Below are 21,404 nucleotides of genomic sequence, written 5' to 3'. Positions count from 1 at the left end.
TGCTCCCCTGCTTTAGACCCTCTTGTAGCTCCTGCTTCTCTAAGGATACAGTTCCAAGCTAGACATCCGCAGCTGCGGGGCAAGAGGGTTACCCTGATCTTCCTTCTCCCCACCCTTTCTTTTCATCTTCCCTCTCTTCTACTTAATAACTTAAGATGGCCCCTGGGATCCTCCTGTTCTTGCTTCTGCAGTGCTGTGCACAGGCCGCCACATGTGGTTTTTATGTGGGTGCTTAGCACCCTGACCTAGGCCCTCACGTTGGCACCACTTAGCAGTCAGTTCTCCAAAGGAGCCACCTCCGTCACCTGTCTTAATATCTGTCCATTGCTGTGAAGATGCAAGCTGTCTAAACGCTACTTACCCAATTATGCTATCTTAGCGGAGGCCGGGTGGCAGGCAATGAGTGGTGGTGAGACTCTGAGTCAGCTGAAGGGGCAGCAGAACCGGGAATAAAGTCAAATAAACAGAAACCTGAACCCGACCTCCAAGGGAATCATTATGCAGAAACGTCAGAATTTGCTCCCTCGAGGAGATAATGACAGGAATCGGAAGATGAAATCTGTTTTGATTGTGTTCCGCTTTAATCATCTGAAGGCATTAGGTTTCCGTATATGAGTCTATGAATACCACTCAGGGAAAAAAATTTTTTTATATTGATTGCTGTTCCCAACTATAGACCATCAAACCGAATGACATTGCCACGGTCAGGAAGCTCGCCAAACCGCCGCATCTGATCATGAGGATCATGGACTGTGTGCTGCTGCTCTTCCAAAAGAAAATTGACCCCGTTACCATGGACCCGGAAAAGCCCTGCTGCAAGCCATCCTGGGGAGAGTCGCTAAAGGTAAGACACGTCTTCGCTAAGTCTGCACACAGTACCCGAGATAATACATGGATAAAAAGGAAAGGCTTGTTTTGGCTTACCATTTTTGTTTTTGGGCCATGATTGATTGGCAGCAGGCAGGCATGGTGCTGGAGCAGGAGCTGAGAGCTCACATCTTGAGACACAACCCCAAAGCAAGAGACGAACTAGGAATGGTGTAGACTTTTGAAACTTCAAAGCCTGCCCCCAGTGACACACCTCTTCTGACAAGACCACACCTCCTAATCCTACCCGAACAGTTCCAACAACTGGGGACCGAGCATTCATAAATGTGAACCTATAGGGGCCATTTTCATCCAGACTCTCAGGGTTCATGCTAATGGAGGATGGGGGGAATTCTTTTCTCCCAGAACTGAGAGATTGCCACACTGTCTTCCAGCTGATGAGTGCAACGGGGTTCCTGTGGAGCCTGCAACAGTTCCCGAAGGACACAATCAACGAAGAGACTGTTGAGTTGCTGCAGCCATATTTTAACATGGACGACTACTCCTTTGAAAGTGCTAAAAAAGTCTGTGGGAATGTGGCGGGGCTACTGTCCTGGACGCTTGCTATGGTGATATTTTATGGCATCAACAGGGAAGTGTTGCCCCTGAAGGTAAGCCTCCCTCCTCCCCGTAAATCATTGCTTGGTAAAGGCGGTCATATGAATTACTCTCAGCCAGCTGCACAGCTTGGTCTTCATGTGCGAACCCTAACGGTGGGAACAGGGGGCTGTCTCTAATTCTGTTGCCAGCCTTTGGAACTCTTTCCCCCTGCTAGGCTGTCAAGAAACACCTAGTCTTACTGCAACTTGATATGCCAAGATTGGTTGATGCCCATGGGAGGCCTGCTCTTTTCTGAACAGAAAAGGAAGAGGAGTGAATTGGGGGGTGGGGTAGGGTCAGGGGAAGGGCTTGGAAGAGAGGAAGGAAGGGAAACCAAAGTGGGGATATAAAGTGAATAAATAAATTAATTTAAAAAAATGTATTACCCATGGGGGAAAAAGAATAAAGACCATACTTATTCTTTAAAAAAAAAAAAAAAAAAAGAATTACTGTTAGCAGACTGTAATTTAGACCAATATAGGCAACTGCGTTTTAAATTATTTATTCATTTAGTCATTTTTTTCTAATGTATAGCCCTGGATGGCCTGGAACTAGCTATGTAGACTGTGCCAGCCTGGTGCCCACAGAGATCTGCCTGTCTCTGCTTTCCACTTGGATTAATCTCGTGCACCCCCATGTATATTTTTGACTTTTATGCCCTTCTAAGGTTTCTCTCTCTCTCTTTAAAAATATCTGGTGCATGTTTCTTGGCAGTGCAGACAACCAGAAGTAACTTGTTCACGTTAACAGCAAATGAATTTGTTCAGAGTAATCATCAAGCTGCCATAGGCAAGGTTGGCATGTCTTTCAAACCTCAGAGACTCGGGACTGAGTTTGCTCACAGCATTCCAATCTGAGCTTACGGAAGTTAGGGACAGCACCCAGAAATGTCCCTGGTTTCGTCACCGAATGAAGACATGGTGTGAAGCCTCAAATACATAACCAGAGTTGCTCATGACAGGAGGAAATTCGGGGGTGGGGTGGGGGTGGGAGATGGCGTAATCATTAAAAGCGTGCTCTGCAAGAATAAAGATCGGAGTGTGGTCATCAGAACTCACGTGAAAAGGAATAGGGTGTAGCTGTTAATTCCAGCACCCAGGGGCAGGGGTTGGGGGTGGGAGCAGAGGCAGGTAGATTCCTGGGGTTCTGTGGCCAGTCAGCATAGCTGAATGGGTGAGTTCTGAGCAAGGAGCGAGAAACCTGAATGACATCTGAGGTTGACCTCTGGCCTCATCCATACGTATTTAAATGCACACAAGCAGGTATGCACACAGGATAAAAGAGAAACCAGGAAGTCTCAGAAATGCAGGCAGAGTGTTGAGAGTGAGCTTGCCATGGTTCAAAAAGCTCAACACCACAAGACTTCTCTTCACTGGGAGGAAACGGACCTTCTTAAGGAAGCAGGCAAAGCACTGGGCATAGCCCAGCTCCCACCATAGAATATACGCATGCACACAGGTCCTCTGCACTCAGTCAGAGGGTATTGTCCATGTGTGAGGCGGCAAAAATCACGCTTAGGGATTAAGCGATGCATAAAATATTCCACCATATTCCCAGGGTTCAAACTCAACCCCTGCGCCCCCACCAAGCTGGAGGCGTTGCTCTGTGGCTAGACGCTGGGTAGGCAAGCAGAGTGCTGCCGCTCTTCATGAGAAGGCTTTTAAGACGTGAGTGCCTCTTTAAGCTCTACACAGATGATTTTAAATGAAATAGAAAACAAAGCCTTAACAGAGGGGAAACTATAGGAAAACCGCAAATACACCCCAAACAGAAAGATACCAAGTGAAAACTTACTAGGAATCTAGAATTCAGAGGTAAAGGACCATAAGAGCAAAGTTGTTTTTTTTTTAATAAAAAAAATATGATCCACAAAGATCCAACTATAATAATGCTTCATGAAAGAATCAAGATAGTATTGAATTAAATAAAACATAAATATGGCATGAAAATCTGTATCTTAAGTGAGTACCAACAGAAACACTCTGCTGGCTTGAGATTGGGGCACTTGCCATTGGTCCTTGATAGATCTAGAGCCAGCTTTACATGGGCTGGGCACATTGGCCTACGCCTTTAATACCAGCTCTTAGGTGACAGGGCAGGTGGATCTCTGGGAATTTGAGGCTAGCCTGGTCGACAGAGCGAGAGCCCACCTAAATCAATGAACAAGCAAATGAGTGACTAAGAAAGAAAATGAGACATTTATCAAAGAGCTTCTACCCTGGAGGGCTCTGGCCGAGTAACAGTGATTGATTATTTTAAATTGACAAGAAGCCGATGATTACCATGTATGTTGTAGGATTTAGAAAAGAAAAGAGAAAGCGCTCCTGTGACAGTAACTTCATTCAAAAGAATCTTTACCAGAACAACAAACAGATCATATTGCTGGCTTTACCCAGTAGATAGTTATCATGGTATCGTTCTTCAGAATTAACCACCAGAGAGGAAGAAAATGCAGGGAAATATTAATAACTTAAGATGCCCTCAGGTGGCAGAACATCATAAAGTCGTATCACCAGTTGAAAAAGCGTTTCAAAGGGCTGGAGAGGGGCTCAGCTGTGGAGAGCACTGGCTACTCTTCACAGGATGTGGGTTCAGTTCCCAGCACCCACATGGTGCTCAGTTCTGGGGATCCAACTCCCTTTTCTCAGACATACATGCAGGCAAAACACCCAAACACATAAAATGATTGTTTTTTTATTTAAAAAATATTGACATAGGGCAATGATCAGAGTCTGTTAATTGAAAAATAAAAATGACAAAAATGACGTTTAGTAACTTTTTAAAAAGAGAAGTTTGCCTTCTCCCCCCCACCCCCACATAGTTCTCAAATTAAAAATCTGGAACACTTCACGAATTTGCATGTCATCCTTGCCCAGGGACCTTGCTACTCTCTGTATTGCTCCAGCTTTAGTAGATGTGCTGCTGAAGCGAGCGCCATGTAGTACCTCCTCAACACAGTACTTACACTAAGAAAAACCGAAGCTTGTTTTGTTTTTTTGATTTTTTCCTTGGCATTGTTGCACTTTCTGCGCTTTCCATGGTGAACATCAATAATTAAAAAAGGGGAAAAATTAATAAAATATCCCCAAGACAGCCTGCCTTCCCAGTTGCGAACGCTGAAACGGACGGCCCCAGAAATAGCATCCGCTGCAAAAAGTTCAGTGATTTAATGCGATAATTTACAAACTAAAACCATGAATGTTTCATAGAGCTTGCGTGCCCGTGTGTGAACCACCTTCCCCTTCTCTCTAAGGCAAACCTGGCCAAGCAGGAAGGACGCTTGGCTGTGGCCAATGTGGAACTGGGGAAGGCCCAGGCCCTGCTGGACGAGAAGCAGGCTGAGCTGGATAAAGTGCAGGCCAAATTTGACGCTGCGATGAACGAGAAAATGGTGAGACGATGGAGGGAAAGTCCTGGTGCCCTATGGGAAGCAGCTTTGAACTTCACTTAAGTGCAGTTTTTAAGCTTACACCGTAAAAACGTGGGCGTGCTTGATGGGTACCACGAGGCGTTCTGCGCATGTGTGTGCACGGGATAAAGGTTAAGTCAAGGCAGACGCTCACCTCCTCAAGTCTTTTGTTCCTCAGATAGCACGTGTTTCCTCTCATATGTGGAACCTATCTGTGTTTCTAGTCTGACATCTACATCTGTCTCTGTCTACCCATTCAGACCTGTCTATTATCTATCCATTCATCTATTCATCTCTATCAGTCTATCCATCTATCCTTCATTTGTAAATGACAAAAAAGCAGAAGGGAAAGTTGGAGTTAAGGGAGGAACAGAACCATGAAAAGGGAAGGGACAACAACAGGGGAATGGAGATAAGGAAAGTACAGTTATGTGCATTTATGGAGATGTCATCATGAAACTCATTATTTTGTATACTCAAAAATTAATAAAGAAATAGCATTACTTTTATTATTTTCTGGAAAATATTTAATAGAAATACTACTTTGTTTTATATGATCTTAGAGTCTCTCTCATAAAACTTCCTTGAATTTTAGCCTCATTTAATTTTTATGTGATTAATTGTTGGTTTTAGGGACAGAGTTTCACACACCGCACTTTTTCTCCACTCAGCCTAGCCAAAGGCTGATCTTTCTGATCCTTCTGAACCTCCCCCTGTGGGGTGCTGGGATTACAGGCATGCACTACCGTGCCTGGGTTTATGTGATGCCAGGATTCAAACCCAAGGCTTCATGAGTGCTAGGGTAGCATTCTACCCAGCCCTTTTTACATATATTTACAATTTTACAAAAGGTTAAAAAAAAAAAAACACTCTCATGAATGAAGGATCAAAACCTAATCAATATGTTAATTCTTGCTGCATTATTTTACAACTAGATTTATTTTGCAAGCAGAGAAAGCCCTCTGTGTGGTTTTATGTGCATGTGGTTTTCTCCCTGCTCAAGCTCCTTCAAGTGTTGTCTGAGAAGTTCTTGTTTCTGAGTGCAGGACCTGCTCAACGACGCCGACATGTGCAGGAAGAAGATGCAGGCGGCCTCGGCGCTCATTGACGGGCTGAGTGGAGAGAAAGTCCGGTGGACCCAGCAAAGCAAAGAATTCAAAGCACAGATTAGCAGGTAGGAGTTTTGGTCTTTTCGGGCACTCTTCTTAGCCATCGCTCCCATTCTACTGCTCTGTGACACGGAGACCATAAAACCTACCCCCATCCACACTTCTGAACCTCCCCGCCCCCCCTCCCCCCGACTTGTCTGCGGTCACACCTTTGAGTTAGGGAGCAAAGGGACCTCCACACAGCTCTGTGGGACGAGTTTCCAGAAGGAGGCACATCTGGGGGCATCTAAGCTTGCTGGGACCGCCTGACCCTCTGGTCCCCTGGGCTTGCCCTCAGTGATCTTGAAAATGTGCACTGAGGAGGGAAGAAGACCCAGCCAGTGAAGGGCGTGTCCTCACTGATGTGGAAAGGTGTGGAAAGGCAAGCGTGCGGCCCACATCTGGAATCCCAGAGCTAGAAGGGTGAAGAGACAAGCGCATCTCTGGGGCGCTCTGCTCACCTAGTGAGCGCTAAGCCCAAGAGAAACCCTGTGTCAAAAAACAAGGTCAGGAGGCACCTGAGGAATGACATCTGGCATCGACCTCTGGCCTGCACCCACAAGGACACACCTACACACACACACACACACACACACACACACACACACTCCTGCACACATGAATACGCACAGATATACACAAACACACACAGTGGCGGCCCATGACAGGCTATAAACAGGGTGTGTAATAGGAAGAGGTCATGGTCCACACTTCAGGAAGGAGCCCGTTTGCATCTCACCCAAGTGTGACCCCTTCCACCCCATTCATGTTTAGGGCTCTGTCTTTCCATGTCAGTTATACCCCGTGACTGACTGGGCATCTGCTTTTTTTTTTTTTTCTTCGCAGGCTTGTAGGCGACGTGCTTCTGTGCACGGGCTTTCTCTCCTACCTAGGCCCTTTCAATCAGATATTTAGGAACTACTTGCTCAAAGACCAGTGGGAGCTTGAGTTGAAAGGGCGCAAAATTCCCTTCACTGAGAACCTGAATCTTATTGCGATGTTGGTGGATCCTCCAACTGTAAGTCTGACTTTTCCTAGTAACGTCAGAATTTCAGCCTCACTTTAAGTTCTTGCCATCAACTCCAAGTCAAAGAGGGTCTGCTTTATTTTTCCTGTAAACCTCATTTACAGGAAATTAAAATTTCCTGAAAACTTTATTTCCATTACTTAAGGTGGCTTAAATGGCTTTCAACTCTTTAGAATGTTAATTCCGTTAGGCTCTCCTTCAAAGGTTTGAGGCAAAGGTAAGCAGCACCTGTAACTGTGTGCTTTGTATGTAAATCTACTATGCTTTAGGCATTACATATGTTATGTATTGTAGTGTGCTCTGTATGTAAATCTAATATATACTCGGGGTCATATATAACATGTTAGGTAGCACAGTGCATTCCTTCCTTCTTTTATTGCTGTAACAAAGTAGCCTAAAGAAAACAAAAGAAGGAAGGGTGTTTTTGGCTCACAGTTTTGAGGGTCCATCATGGCGCCATGGTGGCGGGAGTGTCAGACAGATGGTCACATTGTATCCACAGCCAGGAAGCAGAGAGAGGAGGAGGGGGATGCTAGAGCGAGGCTTGCTCCTTTTTATTCGGTCCACTGGGCGGACGGTGCTGCTTCCATTCTGAGTGAGTCTTCCTCCTCGGCTGAGCCTCTCAGGGGCCTTCACAGGCCTCCCAGAAGCGGTTCTCCTGGGTGACTACAAACCCAGTCAAAGTGACGCTCAGGATCAGCTGTCACAAATAGCTAACACCCCGCGTGCCCGGGCGCCGCTGACTAACGGCATGCCTGACTTGCCGGGATTCTGGTGCCAGTGCCACAAGCCCCTGTGGCCGTAAATACTTTCCAGGGCAGCTTGTGTTCGCACTGACTCGCATTTCGCCAGTTGCCGCTTCCCTGGCGGGAGCCGATGCTGTGAATTTCTCACGCTCTGTATTTAAAGGTTAAAGAGCGGTCTCTGGGCCAAACACTGTTAGACTCATCGTTACGGGGAGTAGATTACTCACGGGAGGTACACTGGGCACTCTGTGGCAAGGTCCAGGCAGCCCTCATTGGTCTGGGTCTTTGGAGGCCCTAGCAGATAACTTAGAAAAGGTAGGTGGTGGTTGGTGCCTGCGATTTCTTGGGATTTTGCTGACCGTGCTGTAATCCCGTCTACACTTGAGGGAGGAAATAGTCCCTCTCAGCATCCACGAAAGCCTGCCAGCGTTTCTCAGCTGAAGCCTCCCCTGCTGTGTGCACACACGTGTAAGCCTTGGAGGTGAAATCGAAGGCCAGGCAGAACAGCAACCCCGAGGGATGGGGCCGTCGTCCTCTCTGATACGGGCTTACTTTCACAATCCGCTCTCTAAGCGGAAGAGAAAAGGTACAGCCTAAGAGGACAGCCCCAGCTTTAGCCACCAGATCGGGAGGACCCAAGTTCCATCCTTGGTACCCACGTTGGGTGGCTCACCCACTGTAGCTCCAGGTCTGGAGGGAAAGAACTCTCCTGGCCTCGGCAAGCAGGGCACTCACGTGTACAGAGCTACCCAGCCACCCACACACAAATGAAAACACGGACAAGAGATACTTAAACTCACTTTCTAAACCTAGCGTCACTTGGCTTACATTTGCAGCTGGCTTGGTTTGCCTCCCCTACCAGCCGCATTGTCCCAAAGAGAAAACATGTTTAAGGTGTTTCCGTTTGACATTATACACGCCTCAGTTACCAACCAACACATTCCCATCCTCTGAGCGGCCGTATCCCCATTTCCTCCTCTTCAGATTGGCGAGTGGGGCCTGCAGGGACTACCCGGAGATGACTTGTCAATCCAGAATGGCATTATTGTGACAAAGGCCACCAGATACCCTCTCCTCATCGATCCCCAGACTCAGGGGAAGACATGGATTAAATCAAAGGAAAAAGAGAACGATTTGCAGGTATGTCTGGTTTGGTGAGTGTGTGTAAATCATCACATTGTCTCGAGGTCTTAGTAAACTCTGTGGCTCACGAAGTTCCCCTGTGTGCTCGTTGCCTTGCGGTCGTGCTTGTTACAAACACTCGAGACGAACCAGCTTACAAAGACAGAGGGTTTGTTGGGACTCACTATTTGGAAGATTTTGGCCCCACGTCAGTTGGTTCACTTGCCTTGGGGTGAGGCAGCGTTATCTTGGAGCCGGTATGTGGTAATAGCATTCATGGAGGCGAGAATGCAGGAGAGAAGAAAGAGAAAGGGGCCGTGGTGCCTCTGCTGCCTTTAAAGGCTTGGCCTGGAGACGTAAACTCATTCCTCTGTTCTCCACCTCTTAACTGGATCTTCCAGGAGCTCCAAGCTGGGAACCACCAGGTCTTTAGCCAGCAGCCCTTTGGACTGTAACTGTAAGGTCGCTTTTTCTGGCCTGTGTTTGCTCATTTGTCCTCTTTCGAATCAGCAATTTGGGGCAACAGCTCTGACAGTGTCTCCTCTTTTATATTCTTTTTGTTCATTTGTTCATTTATTTGCAGGGTCAGGGCCTCTGGGATGCCATGCCTACCTCAAACTTACTATGTAGACAAGGATGACTTTGAACTTCTGATCCTCCCGCCTCCACCTCCCGATTCTTTCCTTTCTTGATCTCGCTCTCCCTATTTCTCTTCATTTCTCTGGCATGACCACCTGAGCCCATGGTGAACGTGGCTTTTGTTAGTCTGGACTAACAGGAAGGAAGCAGCAGACACTGTCCCCGAGGCTGACTGCTGCCAGTCCCACCCCTGTGCTGGGCACCACGCCCCACACCCATGTCCAGCATTGCCTGTAGGACCCAATATGATGTTAATTTTAAAACGAGGTTAGATACGTCCAGGCTTATAACATTCCTGGCTCCTTTGGGGAAAATGTTATCATTGGTATTTTCAGGCCAGCTAGCAATATGGGATTATTCGGTGTTTCCTAGATCCTGTTCCCAGAATTCCTCATGCCCCACACATTTTTAAAAGATTGTTTATTTATATGTGTGCATTCATATGTGTATAGATCTCTGTGTGCCACAGGGTACATATGAAGGCCAGAAGACAGCATGTAGGAGTCAGTTCTCTCTCCACCACGTGTGTTCCAGGGATGGAACTCAGGTCTTCAGGCTTGACAGTGGCCTGGGCCATCTCCCTGCCCACCTCCCTCTCTGAAATGGGGTGTGACTTTTCATAATTGCTTATATTATTTTTACTAATTAGACTACGTTTTCCACCCTGCTGGCCTGTCCACTTGTATCTCAGACAAGTCCTCATATTTTCCTTCAAAGCCCATTCTATCCAATGCTCGCTTCATTAAGACTTCCCTGTGCCCCAGCTGAGGGAGCCCATCCCGAGGCCTGTGTTTGTTTGTCGTTCTGTTCTGGACCGCAAGTCTGACTTGACTTATTGCCCTTTGCACATTTCTCTTCTTTACTTCTGCGGAGCCATAAACTTCCTGCTTGTCAGGTTTACAGTTTTCTCCATGTTTATATTTTCTGCACAGCTCTTCCATAGTGTAGGAATTCCAATATTTATTGAATTTAAATGAATTCATCAAAGTGTGCCATCACTACTGGGGAAGATCACGTGACCATCTTGACAAATGTAGGTAGGGAGAGTACTTGGTAACATCAAATACCCATTCATGACAAAGCTGCCAGTAACTGAAAAAGAGGGGGGATCGCCTCCAACCCCATGAAGAGCTTTTATGAGACGCCTACAGCAAAGTTGATATTTAACACTGAAATACATACTTTCTCCCGAGTTCTGGGATAGACCCCTGGCTTCTCTGTGTATCACTTCTGACACTACATTTTCTAAGACATGTTTTAGTTTTGTATTGTATATGCATGTGTGGCTGCCTGTGGAGAGGCACACGTGGGTGCAGTGCCTGTAGAAGCCACAAGGGGGCATCAGATCCCTGGAGTTGTAAGTCATTGCAAACTGCAGTGTGTGTTCTGGGAGCTGAACTCAGGTCTTCCAGAGGAGCAGCCAGATCTCCTACCACTGAGCCACCTCTCCAGCCCCCCCTGACATTCTTTTATTTACTTATTATTTATCACCTATTCATTTCAGAGGGGCCCGTCGAAGACAGAGTAACTGTCACAAATACGCATGACACCTTGCTGTCTGTGGATGATTCTAGTTACAAAAGATGAGCCTTTGGCAGCTTCCCTTCCATCTGCCAGGAGCTCTGGCGCTCCGTCTGAGTGAGAGAGCCTCCTTATTTTCTTCCAGATGACAGACAAATGCATTCTTGCCTCCACAGTCAGGACTCTGCAAGTTTTGAGAGCCCGTTTTTGCCTGTTGAGTTTATTTATTTATCTTTCACTGTTGGGAACTGTTTTAGACTAAGCATCTCTTTGTCTCCAGGTGACCTCTCTGAACCACAAGTATTTCCGCACACACTTGGAGGACAGCCTGTCATTGGGCCGCCCCCTCCTCATTGAGGACATTCGAGAGGAGCTGGACCCGGCCCTGGATAACGTGCTTGAGAAGAACTTCATCAAATCGGGTACCGCGTTCAAGGCGAGTGCTTTGTAGAAGGAGAAAGAACAGTGGCATCTACTTGGTCTTAGCACAGGGGTGGAGCCACCTCTTTGGGTTGGTGATGTTTCGTACCCTGGGAACCAGCATTTTCAGTGATGCCAGTACTCACCGTTTCCTCCAGGTCTGTTGTTTCATGCCTGATCTCTTCCAAAGTTTTTAAAAACATATTTCATTTTAATTACGTGTATGTTTGTGTGTGGGTGTGTGCATGTGCGTGCAGGTGCCCTCAAAGGCCAGAAGAGGCCATCGGATCCCCTGGAGTTGGAGTTAAAGGTGGTTGTGTGCAGCCAACATGTGGGTGCTGGGAACTGAACTGGGGTCCTCAGTGCTCTTAACCACTGAGCCATCTATACAGCTCCAACTTTTCTTTGAGCTGATTTATTTTTTTAATTGAAAAATAATAATCCCACATGGTTATGGGATGCAATGGATCGTGAGTGATGAAACTGCTGAGAGAGTTCTCAACATTTTACCTCTTGATGGATATGTACAAATAAAATGTTGGCATACTGATGTGTGCCATGCAGTTCTGATTTCCTTCCTTTATTTTTTTAAATTATATATATATATTTAAATATATATATATATTTATATATATATATAAATTCCCAGAAGAACAATATTTAGAGTAAGAGTATTGAGTTGGTTTAAATGAAGTGGGAAATAGGTTTCTTATCTTAATAACAATATAATAGTGTTACATAGAAATTACACACAGACACACATGCACATATATTAGCTGTGTTAGAAAAAGGGCTTTGCAAGCTAGCTAATACACAAATTCAGGAAAACCTGGATCTCCTCACTGGAGAAAATGGCATTTTAATAAAGCCCATAGACATTGATTTGCTCATTCCTGTCTTCACTAACTTTCAATCTAAGCTCATTGACTTTGCTGGAAGCCCCGGAATTCTGCCCCCAATTGTTGATGATTACACAAGTTGTTTTCAATATAAGTGTCTCTCTTTTTAAAATTGGTCTCATTCTCTACTTTGAAGGTTCATTGGTTTCATTTCTTGATAAATGACAGCATTTTAGAGGCAATTATTTCACTTCCCGTTTGTTAATTTCCTTACTAAGGGAATAAGCAAGGAATGAGGGGAATAAGCAAGGAATGAGGATTTTCTCCTTAAACACAGATTTACTTACAACTTCTCTTCACTGTGTGAATTTGTTCGTTTTACCGTGTGTGTGTGTGTGTGTGTGTGTGTGTGTGTGTGTGTGTGTGTAACCAGAGGTTGATGTCTGGACCCATTCTCCATTAGCCTTCCTCCTTATTCACCGAGGCACGCTTCTCAGAGTTCAGCACCATGACCAGCCTCCCTAGCCAGCTTGCTCTAGGGTGAGGCAGGGGCGAGGCAGGAGTGAGGTGGGGGCGGGGAGCCATCTCCTGTCTTTGCTTTCGGAGCCTGTAATTACAGCTCCAGGGGGTTGCCAGGCTCACCAGGCACTTTTCATGGGATCTGGGGACCCAAACCTCAGTCATCATGCCTTAGTGACAAGCGATCTAGCTGCTGAGTCTTCTTCCCAACCCTGCCATAGGAATTCCTTTATTTACCATTTGCTATCCTTTCAGCAAATGTATGTAGAACATCGAGTGTCTACTTAAGCCTGGAAGAATGGGTTTAATTTAAGAGGAAAAAAATGAATAAAACCAAGTCAATGTCAAGAATTTTTTGTTTTGTTTTCCCATGAGAGTACAAAGTTGAATTTGTGTGTGTGTGTGTGTGTGTGTGTGTGTGTGTGTGCCAGAAAAGGGAGCTAAGAATAAAATCTTGGCGATTTCTTTGGCTACTGTGGGTTCACCCACAATTTTGTATCACCATTAACTGTTCAGTTGACAGGAGCTGGGAAAATGGTTGGGCAGTTAGGAGTCCATGCTGTTCTCCCGGAGGCCTGGGTTCAGTTCCCAGGATCCACATGGCAGCTCACAGCCGTCTGTAAGTCCAGTTCCAGGGGATCTAACATCCCCTTCTGATCTCTATGGCAACAAGGCATACATGTGGCTCACATATATGCATGCAGGCAAAACTCAGACACACAAACTTTAAACAATATTCAGTTGGCAAATGGAGAGTATATATAGATATATTTAACAGGTGATGTGTGGTGTTTTGCTACTCGTGTGTAGTGCCTAACGCTGACCACAAGCAAATGAATGAATGATCCCTTCAGTGCCCACCTGTGCCACAAACCCCCGGAACATATACTAGGAACGGAAGCTCATGCTCTTTGGCCAGCCCTCCCCCACTCCCACCACTCACCCTCACCTCTCCAGCGCCAAATAACCTGCTCTGCATTTTCAGCTTCTAGGAGTTCCACACTTTCAGATTCCATATCTAAGGGTAAAATCACATATAATATTTGTCTTCCTGAGCCTGGCTCACTTTGTACAACCTCGTTTAACATGCCAAGGGAGGTTATGGGCCTCCATTACAGAGGTCACTTAAATGGCCTTGGATTCTTGTCCTTAGGATGCGGTGGGGGCTACAGTAAGGCTCCTGCCCCATGTAAGATCGAGAGTCATTAGAAATTCAAGCCATTTAAAAATGCTATGGATTCCACCTGGCTTTTAGAAAGAAAAAAAATATTGTTTTTCAGTATCCTACCAATAGTAGCATTTGAGGTCAATGTTATTTTTTCTAGTATTTATTTTCCTTTGAAAATTGTATTGACTCTGTTGTCAAATATGTTGGCAATAAGACTGTGGAATGCAGAAAAGAAGGGACAATTCCTACAAACACTGAAAACACTCTGCACTCAGAGGTGATACCTTCATCTAAGGGAAAACAAGAGAATTGCTGGGAGTGATAAATGCTGAAATTCTAAAGTCAGGCCTTAGGTGTGTCCAGGTTTTCCTTTATTCATGTCGATTTTAGATTAGTTTTTCATTTGATTTGCTTTGGATGGTAGCTAAGAACATCCTCAGGCAGAAGCACCAATCCAGATTATTCAAAATTGGACAGGCTTTGTTATTTAAGATCTGTCATTAAAGTTTCCCAACTCTCCTTCCCAATTCATTCACACACATGTCACAGCCTTGAGCCTGGGACACCCATCTGCCCTGTCTTGAACCCCCAATGCCCTCCCCATCTTTTAAGCTGTTTTTAATTGTACATTTGAACTTGTGCAGGTAAAAGTGGGTGATAAGGAATGCGACGTCATGGACACATTTAAACTTTACATCACCACCAAGTTACCGAACCCAGCCTTTACCCCTGAGATCAATGCCAAGACGTCAGTCATCGATTTCACTGTCACCATGAAGGGACTGGAGAACCAGTTACTCAGGAGGGTCATTCTGACAGAGAAACAGGTAACCACTCTCGACGTAAGAGCCTAATGCACAATAAGGGAGTTAGGTTAAAACTGATTAGGAGGGCCAGCGAGTGGCTCAGCAGATAAAGGGGCTTGCTGCTAAGCCTGAAGACCTGAGTTCAATCCCTGAGACCCACGTGGTAGTAGGAGCGAGTCAGCTCTTGGGTTATTGCATGCCCCTTCAGGCTGCTAAGCCTGAAGACCTGAGTTCAATCCCTGAGACCCACGTCGCGAGTCAGCTCTTGGGTTATTGCATGCCCCTTCAGGCTGCTAAGCCTGAAGACCTGAGTTCAATCCCTGAGACCCACGTCGCGAGTCAGCTCTTGGGTTATTGCATGCCCCTTCCAATAAGCAAACAAATACATGAATAAATAAAAAAAAAAGATTAGGATGTATTATAGCAAATATGTGAAAAAAATATAGGCCCAAATCGTATTTCCTCTTGTTAGCATAAGAAAATATTTCTTTCTCAGTGGTAATTTCTGTTAGGAAAGTATATGATTCAGTTATCCTCCATCCCCAGATACCTTATACACACACACACACACACACACACAAACACACACACACACACACACATGCACACACCCTCATGTTCCTGTTCTTATATCTTTGGGTGTATTGATTCGGCACATTTCAATCCATAGTGCTATGGATTGTCTTGAGACACCTGAAAAATTTAATAAAAACATCGATCCCAGAGAAAAGAAAATTCCCCTGGATGGCCATTACCAGCTGCTGGGATTTCAGATATTACGGTGTAATAATGTAATGATATAGGGAACAATACTTCAAATGAAATTTGCATTGGAGGACGGAAACCAGTTAGGTATAACTAAGGGTATTGGTGGAGCAAAGAATACTTAGGCCCGTGATATTGTAAAGAGCCGGATACGAGACAAAAGTAACTTGAGATGTTAAGAAGACTTGATTTCATGCACAAAATATATTTGCATATATTAGCTGTATTTGCATAGAGCACAGCATAGTTTACACTTACTTTGACATAATTAATTTTAGTATTCAAGGGAGAAGCAAGGTGAGAGATAATAAGAACAGAGAGGCATAAAATGGGGGAGGAAAAGTGAGAACAAGAATGGCAGAGAAGGAAGCGGAGGTTTATGGGTAGAGGGCTGCAGAGGGAGGAGAGATAATCCAGAAGGTAAAGAGACAGGATGCCAACTCTCCTTCATGACCTCCAACTAGCTGACAGAAGCTGCTCTCCCCCACACAAGGGGGAGACTGTCAAAACCTCTAGCCTTCCCGTTTTCTGCCTCCATCCACTCAGGTCCACATGGTGTCCCCTGCAGTCAGTCAAACAGGTGCTGTTGCTCTCTTCTGAATGGCTTCTCAGTGGCGTAGCTCTCCCATGAGGCTGTAGTACCCAGTGATCTCCACGGTGCCCACATCCCCGCCCCCCCCAACTTTTATTCCTCTTTAAAACTTGGGTGGCTGGTGTGCTCCTACCAGGTTGCTGGAGAGCTTTGTAAGCAGAGGGTCCCCCTCCGAACAGCCCTGCCACCGAAGCCCCCCTCCACAGAGGCCAGAGAGGGTAGGGGTCTTACTCCCCGACAACACATGCATTTTCCAGGTAGCCAGGCCTCTTGGAAACTCCTCTGGCCACAGTGTGAAACTTACCGAGGGTGCGAGCATGTGTTCACTAGTGTATGCGTGCCCACTCATGTATGTGCACATGTGTGTGAAGGACGGAGACTGATAGCAGGTGTCTGTCTCTCTTGGTTATTCTCCACCTTAGTTTTGGAGACAGTTTCCATCACGGAATCCGGAGCTCACCAGTTAGGCTAGGCTGCCGGGCTAGCCAGCCCCCGGGGACGCCCTGCCTCCAGTTCTCTAGCCCCGCAGTTACGTGCTCCACCATGGCCGCTCTTTACCCGCTGCCGGGGAATACGGACTGGAGCACTTTACCATGTCAGCGATCTCTCCACCCCCAGGGGTTACCATCACCTTCATGGAAACCACTTTTTAACTTGTCTCCTCCTCACCCCAGCGAGCCCCACAGCCGTGCCAGCGGGATGGCAGGGGCAGTAGTCAGGGTTTAAGGACAGGCCATCTCTGACTCGCTGTGTGCCAAGCTGGGATATACAGAGGTCGACAACAGACACACGACAGATGTCTTCCCCGTATATGCAACCAGGGGTATAAACGAAATTTAGCACATGGTTGGGTGAGCCCCCTCCCTGGAAGGCCTGAGAGTTGGCGCTCTCGGTAATTAAAAGTACACAGTGCAAGCTCCTGCCTGTGAGGTGCCAAATTCTGTGTGCAAACACTCTCCAGGTAGACTGCTTCAAGCCACGGCAGACGATTGGTCGGTGCTGGCCTGTGGCTTTTGCTCAGCTCTGTGGCTTTCAGAAGGCTTGTGAAATTAGTAGGGCTTCTGAAGCAGCTTTGCAAGGAATGTTCTCGAGTTAGCAGCTTTGTTTCGCCTTGAGATATAATCCTAAATGCAAAACGTGATTCCGCATAGAGATGAGAAAGGCTGCAATGAAGAGTGTCCCGGAGGGCTGGGGGATGTGGCTCAGTTGGTACAGCTCTTGCCCAGCGTGTGTGAAACCCTCAAGTCCTTTGCAAAAGCAGTGTAATGTGTGTGAGCACAAGCTTGTAATCCCAGCAATCCCAGGGAGGTGGGAGCAGGAGAATCAAAAGTTCAAGGTCGTCCTCAGCCGCATAGTGAGTTTGGGGCCAGCCAGGGGTTAAATGAGATCCTGTCTCAAGAACAACACAACACACACACACACACACACACACACACACACACACACACACACGAATATTGACTCCATCAATGTCAAATTTCTGAGGTGTGGGGTCAGGGAGGTGTCTCAGGGGTCAAAGTCCTTAGGGAGTTCAGATCCCTAGAAATGCAGCACGGGTAGCAGAGCTGGCTGTGTCTGTTATCTCTGGCTTAATGAGAAACCTTGCTTCAGTGATTCAAGTGCAAGAGCAATTCAGGATGATTCCAAACATCAGCCTTGCACGCACACACCCACCCACACATACAGACATGAGCCCCAACACAGGCAAGAACACACGGGCACACGCCTCCATATGTGTGAAAAATGAATAAGGAGAAAAAAAAATGACTATTAGTAAGATCAGTTTCATTTGAACCCTGCAAGAATGTTCTGTCACTGTTAAACATCCTAGGCTCAGGGGATCCGAACTCAGGTTCTGATGATCCTACCCCAGGCGCTTTGCTGACCGGGCCATCTCCCAGCCCCGGAGCTATGACACGGTGGTGCGAGTGGGCACCATTCTGTCAGCTATCCAGAGAAACATAAACATGGATGGGCTTGATAATAATTTCTTCCATCATTCAAAAATGGATTCTGCTTAAGCCTTTGGAGCTGCTATAAGACAGCATCGAGTCCCACCCTCTGTAAGTGTTGGTGACCAGGATTCTCAGCTTCTCTTGTTTGTGTCTTAATGGCAGGAGTTGGAGTCGGAGAGGGTGAAGCTTCTGGAAGACGTTACTTTCAATAAGAGGAAGATGAAGGAGCTGGAAGACAACCTGCTGTATAAGCTGAGCACCACTGAAGGTACCTGACATTAGGAGCCGACAAGGCTGTGGCTCCTGGCGGGAGGGAAGGAGGCCGCTTCCTCACCCTCCTTCCGGTGACAATGGATGTGAGGAGATGGCCAACTTACCAATGCAAAAGCAGGGGGCGGGGGCGGCTTCTGAAGAGACATTAAGGAAACAGCCCAGAGAATCTGATGCCTGAATTAGCCACGGAAGCCGGCGGATGAGCCTGCTGCCATTTTGTTGATAAAAACGCTCTCTCCTGAGAAAAACAAGGGCTCCCGAGCGGAGCCCCAGAGCTCATGATGGCCTCATTTGCTTGCCCAAAGGATGCTCGTGTGTTCCATCTCTTTTATTTCTATTTTATTCTTATCGATCAATCAACCCTTTCATTTAGCATTGAAATGAAAGCCGTTATGATGGGTCACGTACAACACATGCCATTTATGTCAGGAAAACGTGGCTACCCAAGGGCCTGGCTCATCTCAAATGATTCCTGAGTGGAAGTCAAGGGCAGCCAGAATCATTATACCACAGCCCAATTTGAGGTGGTACCCTAAAAGATTTTGTGTGTGTTTGTGTGTTTGCGTGTGTGCGAGTATGTGCAGACCTGTAATCCCAGCACTTGGGGGGCTGAGGCAGACTGCTGAGGGCAGCCAGGTATACATAGCAAGACCTTGGCTACAAACAAACAAACAACCCCGAAATTTTATGAAAAGAAAACCAATTGAAATATCACCAATGTTATAGGCAAATCGCAGCAGCCTAATTAAGTCCTGCCCCACATTTTTAGCTTACTTACGAATCTAATACCTCACCATAGAGTAATGGTGCCATTAGGCTGCACTTGAGGCCAGGTGCTGTGGCCCATACCTGCAACCCCAGCTACCTGGGAGGCTGGGGCACAGGGATTGAGGATGTGAGACCATCACGGTGATATTAGTGAGATCTCGTCTCAAAATGAAACTTAAGAGAGGAGCTGTGATTGTAGCTATAGGATAGCATGGCCCAGACATGTTACACACACACACACACACACACACACACACACACACACACACACACACAGGGAAAAGCATGCCTTTTCTCGCTTTGGCTGATGAAGGTGTACGTGTTTCGATGCAGCGACATCCCTACTCATTCTGAATGTTAACAGGTTGAGCTGAGGGCTGGTTTCCTTGTCTAACTAAGACTGTTCCGGATCAGGGCCTCCCTGCAGAAAGGCTAATGGCAGCAGGATTCTCGAATTAGACATGGCATGTTAGCCAAAGTCACTCAGCATTTCTAGACATCCGTCAGCCTCCCAGACAGCCATGTCTGGAAGCGCTGCTTCTTGCAGAGATGGAGCTCATGAAATTAGCACACCATGGAGGTGTCTCTGCCTTTTTAAGTGGAACGTGTTGTGGTAACTGAGTTATTTCTATTAGAAACAACAGTGAACAGAAACTGAAAAGTAGACCATCTTCTCTTGGTGGGACGCGCCCACTACATCCCAGTTTATTCTTGTTAGAGGTGTAGACCGACCTTGGTTATCTCCACCAAGGGCTCTTTCACTCAGGAAATTAAGGGAGAGCGTGTCCTGCTCAGCTGCCATCCTGTCAGCCTGGGCACAGCGCCTGCGTCAGCTCATCCCCTGAGACACAGGGTGCATGACTGGAGACACCTCGACCAGAGTTGGTTGCCAAGGTGGTAATGGGGGCGGAAGTGTATCTCACGGGGGATGTTGGCACCACTGGAGCTGTGGTCATTGTCTTAAAACACTGGAACCTACTGGGCAGGGGAGGTGGCTCATCCGGCAGTGAGCCTGCCTTACCAAGCAGGCAAGGTGGACCGGAGTTGGGTCCACCAGAATCCACATTTAAAAGGCTATGCTTGGTGGTACATGCCTGTAACGTTGCTGTGGGGAGGTTGAGACAAGCAGACCTCTGAGGCTCAGCAGGTAGCCAGCCTAGCCTACTTGGCAAGTGAGAGACCCTTTCTCAGAAAATAAGGGGAACAGACTCCAAGGGACATCACCTGAGGCTGTCAGGCTCCTGCACACACATGAGCACGCACACACACGCACACACACACACACACACACACACACACACACACACATAGATAAATAGTCATAACAAATACTGTCTTTTGCTGTGGGTTTTCAGGTAGGGCAGAGGATGTAGAGCCCTCAGTAGGAAGGTTTAGAAAGATGCAGGCACTGGAAGGTAGCTGGACCAGGGACCCTTTGGTTCCCAGTTACACTTGCCTCTGGTCTTTGGGAGAGTCAGGTTAGAGCAGTGGCATTACGTCTGAACTGGTGCCCCTTGGCTCTGCAGTGCCTGCTCATCTTCCTGTCCTTGGCTTCCAGGCTCCTTGGTGGACGATGAGTCTCTCATCGGTGTCCTGCACATCACCAAGCAGACGGCAGCGGAAGTAAGTGAGAAGCTCCACGTGGCCGCAGAGACGGAAATCAAGATCAACACGGCTCAGGAGGAGTTCCGGCCCGCAGCCACGCGGGGCAGCATCCTCTACTTCCTCATCACTGAGATGAGCATGGTCAACATCATGTACCAGACCTCACTGGCTCAGTTCTTGAAGCTGTTCGACCAGTCCATGGCCAGGCAGGTGCTCCCCGCCTCCCCCTCGGCCGTGTCCAAAACGGCAGCTGAGAGTTCTGTAGCTGAAAAGCTCGGGAGGTGGCTCAGCGGGTCTGTGGTCCCTGCCACGAAACAGAAACAGAAACAGATGGATCCCTCCGGCTCCCTGGCTAACCGGGATGGTCAGTCAGTGAGCCCCACGTCTAGTGAGAGGCACTGTCGCAGAAAATAAGGCAAGGACTGGAGAGATGGCTCGGTGGCTGAGAGCACACACTGATCCTACAAGGACTGGAGTTTGGGCCGCAGCACCCATGTCGGAACGCTCACAACTAACTGCCTGTAACTCGAGTGCTAGGTGTTACTATGCCTGATGGCCTCCCTAAGCAACACACACACACACACACACACACACACACACACACACACACACACA

The 21,404-nt window shown here is 47.0% G+C and overlaps 1 protein-coding gene and 1 non-coding gene across 3 annotated transcripts in view; one reads left to right on the top strand and one right to left on the bottom strand.

Annotated features, from left to right (window-relative positions):
- Dnah8 (dynein axonemal heavy chain 8) overlaps nucleotides 1-21,404 on the top strand; it is a 203,950-nt gene that overhangs the window by 120,238 nt on the left and 62,308 nt on the right. For both annotated transcript variants that reach the window (XM_055607163.1, XM_055607164.1), the window contains 10 exons: nucleotides 677-844; nucleotides 1,263-1,478; nucleotides 4,721-4,858; nucleotides 5,923-6,050; nucleotides 6,871-7,042; nucleotides 8,782-8,937; nucleotides 11,360-11,515; nucleotides 14,670-14,852; nucleotides 18,306-18,411; nucleotides 20,743-20,995. In XM_055607163.1, coding sequence (XP_055463138.1) covers nucleotides 677-844; nucleotides 1,263-1,478; nucleotides 4,721-4,858; nucleotides 5,923-6,050; nucleotides 6,871-7,042; nucleotides 8,782-8,937; nucleotides 11,360-11,515; nucleotides 14,670-14,852; nucleotides 18,306-18,411; nucleotides 20,743-20,995 — 1,676 coding nt within the window. The remainder of the gene's footprint in view (nucleotides 1-676; nucleotides 845-1,262; nucleotides 1,479-4,720; nucleotides 4,859-5,922; nucleotides 6,051-6,870; nucleotides 7,043-8,781; nucleotides 8,938-11,359; nucleotides 11,516-14,669; nucleotides 14,853-18,305; nucleotides 18,412-20,742; nucleotides 20,996-21,404) is intronic.
- Nucleotides 4,299-4,402, bottom strand: LOC129676750 (U6 spliceosomal RNA). The gene has a single exon (XR_008720118.1). It is a non-coding gene; the product is annotated as a U6 spliceosomal RNA (small nuclear RNA).

The sequence above is a fragment of the Psammomys obesus genome, unplaced genomic scaffold, assembly GCF_907164565.1.
Source record: "Psammomys obesus unplaced genomic scaffold, mPsaObe1.curated_primary_1811, whole genome shotgun sequence".
NCBI lineage: Eukaryota > Metazoa > Chordata > Mammalia > Rodentia > Muridae > Psammomys > Psammomys obesus.
The sequence above is the reverse complement of the archived record's forward strand: the minus strand, read 5'-3'. Positions and strand labels throughout refer to the sequence as shown.